At 39.1% G+C, this 11,052-nt stretch overlaps 1 protein-coding gene across 1 annotated transcript; it reads left to right on the top strand.

Annotated features, from left to right (window-relative positions):
- The first annotated feature begins 8,109 nt into the window (after window positions 1-8,109).
- LOC146502016 (uncharacterized) lies at window positions 8,110-10,137 on the top strand. The gene is made up of 4 exons (XM_085133239.1): window positions 8,110-8,787; window positions 8,957-9,295; window positions 9,417-9,704; window positions 9,849-10,137. The coding sequence occupies exons 1-4, from the start codon at window positions 8,727-8,729 to the stop codon at window positions 10,007-10,009; spliced, it is 849 nt and encodes a 282-aa protein (XP_084989365.1). The 5' UTR covers window positions 8,110-8,726; the 3' UTR covers window positions 10,010-10,137.
- Window positions 10,138-11,052: the final 915 nt, after the last annotated feature.

The raw sequence follows: 11,052 nt of genomic DNA, 5'->3' as shown, positions 1-11,052 counted from the left end.
GTGACTTCACACCCATGAAAGCTTGTACCCTGTACATTTTCAAGAATGGCTCGTTATTTTTGGTGTAAGACATTTGACGAGAAATTATTTCTTCACTGTCCATCTCCAAACCACAATTTGAACGTATACAGAGAGAATCATAATGCACAAAAGACAGTACGATTTGTTGTTGGTGCATTTTTTATGCAGACGAGATGAGATTAAAGAGAGCAAAAAAGAAATGATATGAAACATTTGTGCTGCAAAAATGTTAGCTTGTGCCGCTGTCATTTTAAAGGTAATAATAAAAATACGTTTCTAGGGGCCATCAGAGGTCACTCTGGATCACCAAAGTCCAACAGTTTTGCTGCCTCTGATTCTCTCCACACATGGGCTGCAGTCTGCCTTCACAAAGTTCTTTTGTTACGTGTGCCCATAGATTTCCGAACATGGCAATCTTAGGAAAACCAGTGTGCATGGATTCATCCATATTTGCCATCACACACTTCAGTACCATTGGCAGTGAATTTTAGGTTCTGGTTCAGGCCACAACACGTTTTACAAAAGCTTCTGATTTTTATGAAACAAGATACAGTTGTGGGATTCACGTTGGCTCGTTTAGAAATGTGCATGTACTTTTAACCTGTTTCCAGATTCCCTGGTTTACTACATGAGTCAATCTACCTGGCTTCAAAATGGTGTAGTCCCTTTTTTGTGAAAAAATTCTTTTTGTATGTGACTTGATCTGGAATCATATGTATCCACCGTTCAAATGGGAGCTCAACATTGAAAGTGTTGCAGTCTTTGTTTTGAAAAGGAGAACTACTTGGTTCAAAAGCACTGACATTGGCACTGCTGCTGTGTCATCTTTTCACCAAGTTGATTGCACAGATTTTCCCATATGTCATCACTTTAAGATAAGATAAGATAAGATACCTTTATTAGTCCCATGAGTGGGAAATTTCATGTTAAGGCTGCCGACCAATGGCACGTAATGGCGGCGCCATCATACCCTCCGACCATACCTACATTGCACGAAAACATCACATGGGGAAGACAGGGCAGAGAGGTATAACAATGGAAAATGCACAACATGAGGAAAGATAAGGAGAAAAAAAAAAAACTCCCCCCAGACTGAGCTCCAACAGGAAGATCAGTTTGAGAACAGAAAAAAAACCCCACCTCTGCACATAGCACATGAAAAAACTCTTAATACACCAAAGAAACACATGACAAGCAACAGGGATGGGTAAAGGGTGAGAGACAGCCTGTGTAGACAGTGCATCCGGGCCTGCAGCATATACGCTGGTCTCCTTGATCCACCGTCAGCATCGGAAGGGAATAAGCGTTGAAGGCATTTGGAGGGGGGATGAGTGTACATCTGCATGTGTATAATTGTCTCCAAGAAAAGAAACAGCCTTGACCATCGCACAGTGGAAAAAATTATCGTCTTAAATAAAAACCAAACAGGATAACCTTAAATGCATCATGTTTTTACTTTACAAATTCATAAGCATTTTCCCTTTCAAGTTCACAATTAATTCTACCCCCAGGTCAAAGATATGTATAAGAAAATTGGCTTAATATAAGATTACAAACATACCTTTCCAGCTGTCCATTGATTAATTGCACAAGTACATGGAGCCAGGACCTCACAGCAGAAGCATACTCCATAATGTGTTGTACATTATTACATGTATATTAATCAGGACTCCAGACTAATTTTTAAACACAGTTGCACTGGTGCGCCTAACTTAGGTGCACCAGCACAAAAGTTAAACGCACCCAAATTTTTCAACTGCATCACTTAACACCGCAGTTATACACTTGCACTTTTTTGGGGGTGAAATTACTGTCTATACAGACAATATTGATTTGTAAATGATTAACTAACAATCTTGTCAACACAAAGTTCTTTGTTTGGAGTACAGTTTTACAAGAAAGATAAGTTACTGAAAAAGTGCTTGTGCTTAAAGTGCTTTGGCAGTCTTTGGCAATATTGTAGACAATGTTAAACTTAATCATCACATTGGCCTCCTCCGACAACCTGTTTGCTGCTGCCTGCTGCTGAAAGGCAGTGGGGAGAGGGGACACTTGGGCAGTGCATTTATCACAGCATATAATGTGTTTTCTGGATACACTGTGCTTTTTCAGCACTCACAGGTTGATGGCTCCGTGTCAGCGCACTGGCTATGAATTTCAGACGGATCAGGCCTTAACTTAACAAAAAAAAATATCAATAGTTCTTTTCATCTTTTCTTATTACCCACAGCTACATCCACTTCTGGATTATGTCATCTCACACCTCAAGTCAAAAACCCTCCCTCTGTTGGGCTGCACAGCCCTGTTCACACTAGTGAAAACATATCTGTATACGTAGATATAATTTGGGGAAATTATATAAAAATGTATTGAATAAAGGCTAGTTAGAAAATAAACCCTAGTTGGAGGTGAATAACACTGTGAAAAAATAATCATGACCATATTGGTTTAGAGGATTTTTGGTGTAGAGACCAAGATGCCGCCAGTGTTCACGGCAAGTCGTCTCTTCTGCTGTTGTTTGTTGTTTGTCGTCCTTCTCTCTATGTGCTGCTCTGATGTCTTTACGTTACTTGCCTACGATCGCCAAACTCTTTTGAATCTCCGGCCTACCAGACACAAGATTTTAAATGGAGATCTGAGAATCCTCCTCCGCTTTCGAAAGACTTTCCTGATTTCCTCCGCCGCTTACCATCTACCTTCTCTCAAAGGAAACGTTCAAACATGGCGGCATCCGTGTTCGTATCAAAGCCTTTTTAAAGTCCCATGTTGTGACAAATGATCGCTATTCTATAAACATCTTGTCATCTATTCCTGCCCTCCGGGACCATGCTAACTTCAGACTGTTCTGTCATCGCTGGATTCCCCCTGTTGGACCTTATGGTTACCTGGACCTCCCAGCTGATCTTCCACCCGCTCGGTGCTGGGTGCGGTCCTCCAGAGGAGGTGTGAATCTCGGCAACCTTTGCCTGCTGCGGCGTTCTCCTACCAGTAACAGTGTGACCACTCTCCGTATGGCCCTGCTAAATACAAGGTCACTGGCAAATAAGCCTTTTATTTTAAACGATCTTATTCTATTGTCGGGGCTGGATTTCTTATTCCTGATGGAAACTTGGCTTCGCGCCGGCGAACTTTTTCCCTTCTCGGATCTGCTCCCACCTGACTACGCTTTTATTAGCTCACCTCGGACCACTGAAAGAGGTGGAGGGCTAGCTTCAGTTTTTAAAGACAAACTTCGATGTCAGTAGCTGCCACCTGTTCTGTACCCCAGTTTTGAGGTGCAGTTATTGGAAGTGAACTGCGTCCCCTCCATCCTCTGCGCTGTGGTGTATCGCCCCCCGAAACTATTAAGATTTTCTTCCAGAATTTGCTGATCTACTGGGGAGCCTTGTGTTACGTTATGACCGTATACTGATTGTTGGTGACTTTAACATTCATGTTTGCTGTGAGGACAGTTCGCTAGCTAAGGATTTCCTCGCTCTTATTAGCACCCTCAATCTCACCCAGTGGGTAAGTTAACAAACTCACACTAAAGGTCATATACTTGATTTGGTACTATCTTATGGTCTGGATATTTGCATCACGGACATAAAGGACTCTGGGATTTCTGATCACTTCCCGGTTTTGTTTAATATTGTATTGAGCAATGTGGATTTGAACAGTGATGGTCCTACGTGGCAAACGTGCACGATTAACTCCCAGTCAATGGCCCACTTCACTGATGCTTTCCTTGACTCTTCCCTCTCTGATGCTAACTGTATTGGGGTTTTATCAGCCGCTGAGCTTGCTAACCTCTTTTATACTACATGCGCTGACATTCTTAACTCTGTGGCACCTCTGAGGATTAAACGTGCCAAATCCTCACAACCCTGGCTAAATGATACTACTCGCGCCCTTAGGTGTGAATGTCGTCGTGCTGAAAGAAAATGGAGGAAAGACAAACTCCACGTCTCTCTAGAAATCGTTCATACACAGGAAAATGGAGAGAGTAATTTTTCCAGAGTTAACATTATTTTCCTCTAAAAGAGTCATTTTTACTCATTTTGGATTGTAATCATTTTGATTGGTCGCCAGAGTTGGAGCAAAAAAACCAGAGGAAATATGGCATGACCACGCCCACTACAATTTCCTAAGTTTCTGCTACTATCCCGCAGTGGAACAGAGACAACTGTCAGCGGTGAGCCAGGTAAGTGAGTAAAGTGCTCAAAAATGATTTCATTTAGGATAAAATGGGGAATTTCTGTTTATTTGAAAGGTCTGTAAGTAACATTACAGCTTGAGAGTTTGTGGGTCTTACATGCTGCATAATTGGCAAGGTTGATGCTTACATTAGCTTCTGCTAAATTAATGTCGTTAGACTACTCACAGACAGCATTAAGGTATATATCACCAGTGTTGGGTAAGTTACTTTAAAATAGTAACTTAGTTACATTACTAGTTACTTCTATCAAAAGTAACTCAGTTACTTCAAGCTACTCGTTACTTTCAAAGTAACTAGTTACTAGGGAAAGTAACTTTGGTTTTACTCAGAATTCTCTTATTAATGTGTTGCTTCCATAACTTTGCCAGTCTTCTAGCTTGCTTACTTGCCACAAGTGCACTGTGCCACCTACCAATAGAAAGGAAAAGATAATGTGCATATTTCCACGAGAGAAATCCCACGCCTGGACCATCATTGACCGCTGCCATGATTCTAGCCTACGTCACAGCGTCATGTGCGCCTTTTACATCCAACACAAAAACTGCAGTTGTGGTGCTTTGATTGTACTCAGAACTCGGAAATTCTGCCTTCTAAATAGGAAGATGTAGGTAACACCAGACTGCAGATGAGCTGCATACAGGGCTGGACTGGGACAAAAAATCGGCCCGGGCATTTTGACTAGAGACCGGCCCACCATTATAGGAAAAATCATAAAGCCTTTGAATGAAAACAAACGCTGTTGTGACAGTGATGTACACTGTCTTGATGGTATATATGTATCAATCTATCAATTGTTTGTTGTAAGATTCAGATAATTGTTTTTTAAAAGCTAGACATTTTAAATGAGAATAAGAAAGAAAAGTATTTCTTTGTGCCCCCCTCTCCCTGTTAATGCCCTACCTGGCCCCCCTGGCAAAACTTTGCTAGATCCGCACCTGCACAGTTACCAGCTGTCAGCTACATAAAAAAGGATCCTGGGGTTATCTGTCTCTCAGAAACAGTTCATAACTTCCCTTCAACTCATTCATGTCACCTAAAAGGTAAACCTGTTTCTCCATCACCTGTTCAGCTCTGATGATTCAGTAAGGACATCTCCTGGTTTCATCTTCATGTTTCCCTCTCACCAGATAACCAAACCGACATCATGACCAGCAGCTTTTTTGCAGCTGTGGCTCCAGCAAACATCAGCTGATACTAGAAATTAATATTAAATCAATTCTAACAACTGCTGATCAAGCTTAAACGTGCTGCTGTTGTTTAACGCGACATTGGCTGGTTTCCTCTTTCTGGCGCAAAGTCGGCGATAAACAAACAAGAGAGCCGATCAGCTGATCATTGATCAGTTTTCATGATTGAAGTAGAAACAGGAGAGAGAGGGGAGAGAATGAGAGAAGAAGAGGCAGCTGTGCAGCAAAGACACAGAATAACTCCAGCTTTGTGTCTTTTTCATTGTAGCTGAATTATGGGACAAACTGTTCCTTTTCACCTCAATAAGAAACGCGTAATATTTTATCTAAATACCAGACAGGACAGTTGGCAACTCTAATAACTTATGAACAAAATAAAGTTCAACATCATTAACTTCATAGCACCCACCCAGCTGTATAGAAACTCTGTCATGCGAGCTAGTACGCAGTACGGAAAAAGTCAAAATAACGAAAATAAACTCCACCTAAACTTGGTTTATATCTGACTCGGATAGCCTGCAGGTCATAACTTCTTACCTGAAGTTCAGTTCACACTTGGACCGGCGGCCGCCTCGGGTCTCTTTTCCTTCTGCGTCCCCTTTCCCTCATCCACCTGCTGCCTCCACCACTTGCTAATGTTACAGAATCTGTGGAAGCTCCGCGATAGCCACCACACTAAGTAACGAGTAACGACCCTATCTAAATCCCAGTAACGACTAACGTGTTCCTGATTTTGGCATAATAACTAGTTACCGTGCTCGTTACCACAATAATAACGTAGTTACTGTAACGCGTTACTTAATAACGCGTTAGTCCCAACACTGTATATCACTAAACTAAATTTAGCATTGCTCAATAGCTGCTTTAGGTAGTATAATTGACCAGGGTAGTGTGTTTTTAGCAAATCCGGTGCACCAATGTTTTATCCAAAAAAGGTCGGTGATCACATGTGTTTTACTCCAAATTGAATCATGAAAATTGACTTTTTTACCTGATGTTCTGTTAGTAATATGTGTGTTTTATTGTGGATTGACGTTTGTGGATGTTTCACCTGTTCAGTTAGAAAGCACGTGTGGTTTACTCTGAGTTGAGTCACATACACGACTGTTTTCGCCTGATCTTTGGTTAGGAGCATGTGTGCTTAATGCCCAACAGGGCAACAGGTACGAGAATCTATGAACACATAACTCCAATTTTAGCCAAATTACATTGGTTCTCTGTTAAATATTGTATAGATTTTAAAATTCTGAATAATTTAGCGCCCAGTTATCTTTCTGAACTACTCCACTTATACAATCCCAACAGAGCACTTAGATCGTCCAATCACATGCTCCTAGCACAACCTAGGTCTCGACTGAAGTTGAGAGGAGACCGGGCCTTTGCAACCGTAGCAACTAGACTCTGGAATAACCTCCCTGTTCATATTTGTACTGCCGAGTCTATCCAGTCTTTTAAATCGCGTCTTAAAACTTATCTTTTTACTTTGGCTTTTGATTCTAACTAGTTGGCTGTTCTAGCTTGTTGTGTTGTTACCTATGGTTTGTTGTCCTGTTTTATTGTTTTGTTTTAATTGTCTCATGCTTTTACTGACTGTGAAGCACTATGGTCAACATTGTTGTTTTATATGTGCTATATAAATAAATTTTGATTTTGATTTTTGATATTCTTAATTCAGATGTATCTCAGGCAGCATTTTTAAAAAGCCGATCGTGTCTGCAGTATGAATACAGCAGGACAATCCTCTCAAACACAGTAGACAAGCAGTCGTGTGTATCAAACCAGTAAGTGCAAAATCTTCCAAATTTATGGCCCAAAATTCACATCTTTGTCAAAAGCTTCACCAAAAAACACATTTAATTTCAACAGAACCTATTCTAAATGTCAATATAAAATTGTACTTAGTAGTCAGTATAATCTTTTAGTGATATAAGTTTGCATATTATAGAATACTGCATGATGACCCTTTTATGACTTAGACTGTTGTTGGAATCAAGACTTGCTTTATAAATTCTTTCTCACAGTGATAATAGCTGAGCAAGCTGTTATCATTTCACTCCTGCCAGGAAGAGGGGAGCTGGATGCTCTTATCTTCAAGAAGAGGGGCAACGTCCTTCAGAATAACACACACACACATACACCTGAACCACTTTTATCTTCACTCCCTACATACTAACATTCCTCTGTTAATGAATAGACGTATTCACTGTTGTATTACTTTTGTATATAAATAAAGGCAGGTGCAGGAGACAGAGCGCACATTCACAGGGCCCCCACTCTGGTGTGAGCGTTCTGTGATCATGCCCTTGCAAGTAAAAACTGCAGCGTCTGTGTGTTTCTACCTTTAGATTCTTAGCTGAAGAAGTGTCTTTTGAATAAATCTCTTGGCACTAAACAAATCATGTGGAGACTTTTCCCTAGAGTCTAGATACAGTCAGTTGATCAGTGTTTAACTATTTGTGTTTCCGATGTTTAACTGGTCATTTTTAGGGAACAGATGCATAAAGCTTTGCTGCTGTTGTAGCTAAACTCTCACAGTCAGTTCTTCTTTGCTAAAGACTAAAATATAAATAGAAGCTGCAATAATGGAAACATTTATCTCAGCTATCTTCACACATTCTGCTTCTTTTAAATGACGTTAATACACACATACACACATATAGAGCGGGAGAGATGGAGAGAGGTGGTGGTGGTGTTGGGGGGGGGTGTCAATGACATCTTTGTGTAGCACAAAATACCTCTAAACACCTCTAAACATATATTATTATGAAGAAAAAAGACAATAATGTGCTGAATGAAAGCTGGATTCAGAAATGAGTACCTACAGATATATACATGTATAACAGTTATACCAGAATAAACCTCTCAAACACAGAAGCAATGACCCATTGATTAGTGCAGTAAATCCTTCCAGTTTTATCATTCAAATTTACATTCTTGTGAAAAACTGCTCCTTAAAGACATCTGAAAAGAATCAAAACTGCAGTGAGTTATTGGTGATACTTACAGATCACAGACTTAGAGACCACTTCAGACCACTAAAATATCTTATCTGGCATATTTCCTATAGCTGCAGTTGTACAGTTCCTTGTCAAACTGTGGTGAGTGACAACACTATTAAAGGAAAGAGGAACAGAATCGATGTTGTCATTTATCCTAAATTACAACCTAAATTAGAGAGAACTTAAAATTACTATATAATTGTGGTAAGGAAATGACATCTCACTGATGGCAGGAAGTGCAAACAGTCTTAAAGTGTCATCAGCTCAGAGACTGTGACAGTCGAGATTGAGAACAAGAAAGAAGTGAGACAGAGAAGCACGATGGATGCATTCAGATGGATTCAAATGTTTGTGTGTCTGATGCTGATGATTCAGATTCCAGGTAAGAATACAGGAAACATTTCTAAATATTATTAAAGTCAATAACAGTAAATTACACAGCTGAGCATGCGCTGGGACATGTTTATAAACTTGTGTCTAAATCTTCACTGATTGCAAAAAAGTGCTGTTTTCTAATTCATTTTTCATTTTCTCTTCAATTTTCTCAACAGTATCTGTAACTATTACCTCCATTTTTATGAAAGTCGGAGATGACGTCACTCTGCATTGTCTAAATGGGGTAAATAAAAAGAATAACTGTGATGGTACTACGTGGACCTTTACTTCAGGAAACACACAAACAGCAGAGCTGATCACACTTGGACAGATTGGTGAAAATCCCATAACTAAATCAGACAGACTGAGTGTTACAGAAACCTGTTCTCTGGTTATAAAGAAGCTCACAGTTGAGGAAGTTGGTCAATATTCCTGTGATCATCACAAATTACGAGAAATACAAACTCAACACACTCTGTTTCATCAGTCAAAGGTTGATCTCTCTGCTATTACTTGTAAGTATTTACACCAAATATTTTCACCTTGATCTATTTTTTAAAAATAAAAATACATGAATAATATTTAAAGTGATTAAGATAACCTTTGTGCTTCATATTGTTACATTATGTTCACCAGTGACTGAACATAAGGACACTGATAATGTGACGTTAAGCTGCTCTGTGGTGACGTATGGAAAGTGTCATCACACAGTGAAGTGGCTGCTTAAAGGTCGAGATGTGGATAGCAAGGATAGCAAACAAATACTGACTTCACAGACTGACTGCTCCGCCACTCTGTCTTTTCTGATTTATCACCATATTCACAACTCAAGATATAACACTGTGAAGTGTGAAGTAACTGACACCAAAACAGGGAAAGTGCAACTGTTTACCCTTAGCCATCAGCCCTCAGGTGAGGAAACAGGTGAGATCAACTGTTGTAGATGATTAAAACACCTAAAACATTTGTTTGACTCATTTCAAGTTTTTACACAAAATATTTTTGCATACTTACAACAAATGAAAAATAAGAGAAACTTTTTGATTGTGTCATTTCATTTTGATTCAGGTCACAAAAAAACTACACAGAAACCAACAAGAACAACTGAAAGCAGCACAACAACACAAACAAAAATAATGAAAGATGCTTCACAAGGTGGTCACTCAAAATTGTACCCTTTGAAGATCAATACTACTGCATTTTACACAGAGTTTTTAGTGGCACCTTAAATGGGGAAAAGTGGAAAATGTCATAAAAGTTTTGGTTGACATAAAATATTAAACATGGCCCCAAGCTTCAGGTGCAAGCTTTACATTTAAAGACAGTATTTATATACCAGACATGTAAAAAGTAAAGCTGTAAACAACAGATTTCAAATATTTTAACACATTTTAAAAGGTAAAAACTCCTTTTTCTTTACAGTAATGGAATTTAAAAGTGTTACTAAAGATTTTATTAATTTGAAGTTTCTATTCTTTTGACAGATTTTTCTGCATCCTTGAGATTGATTATTGTTTCTGTGGGTTTAGCAGCACTTTTAATAACTACTGTGACAGTCATCATATGGACAAGAACTACTGGTAAACTTAATCGTGAGAAGTTTAATTGACAATTCAAAGTCATTCAAACTGAAATGGACTTTTTCCCTCTTATTTTAGGAAACAAAACACAGACGAACAAAACCACAGTAAGTACAAAATCAGTAATCAAAAATAAAAACTCAAAAATCAAAATGCTGTTTTTTCTGATATGCTATTTACTAATCACTATATATGACAACAATGTACAATTGATGATAAATATTGGCATTAAATAAACAAATCAGCTCATCTCTCAGGGGTTTTAACAAAATTTAAACTGCCTTCACAGCTACAGTTTTCTCCGGATGTAACTGGACTATGTCTGTTTTTTAGGGACTGAGTTTAAACCCTGCAGGGACTCAGTCTGCTCCTCATACCATTCCAGATTTGGTGAGTTCACACACTACTTCATACTTTCACTGTGAGAGAGTTAAAAACAAGAACATACACTGAACAATAGTGGAACAGACCAGGAGTTGCAAAATGTGAGCTGAGATGTCGAAACAGAAAAACAACATTTAGAGACATCATTTATGATGTCATGATACTGACACTACTGAAAGAAATGCTGAATGACTGAATGAGATGTCTTAGGGGGTTGCAGTTAAAGTGGAACTGACTATCATTGGCCATAACAAGCCTGGAATGAATAGTTTGTTTGCATTTGTAATTTTTTAACTATACTGTAATAA

This window comes from Neolamprologus multifasciatus, chromosome 15, assembly GCF_963576455.1.
Source record: "Neolamprologus multifasciatus chromosome 15, fNeoMul1.2, whole genome shotgun sequence".
NCBI classification, from domain to species: Eukaryota; Metazoa; Chordata; class Actinopteri; order Cichliformes; family Cichlidae; genus Neolamprologus; species Neolamprologus multifasciatus.
The sequence above is the reverse complement of the archived record's forward strand: the minus strand, read 5'-3'. Positions and strand labels throughout refer to the sequence as shown.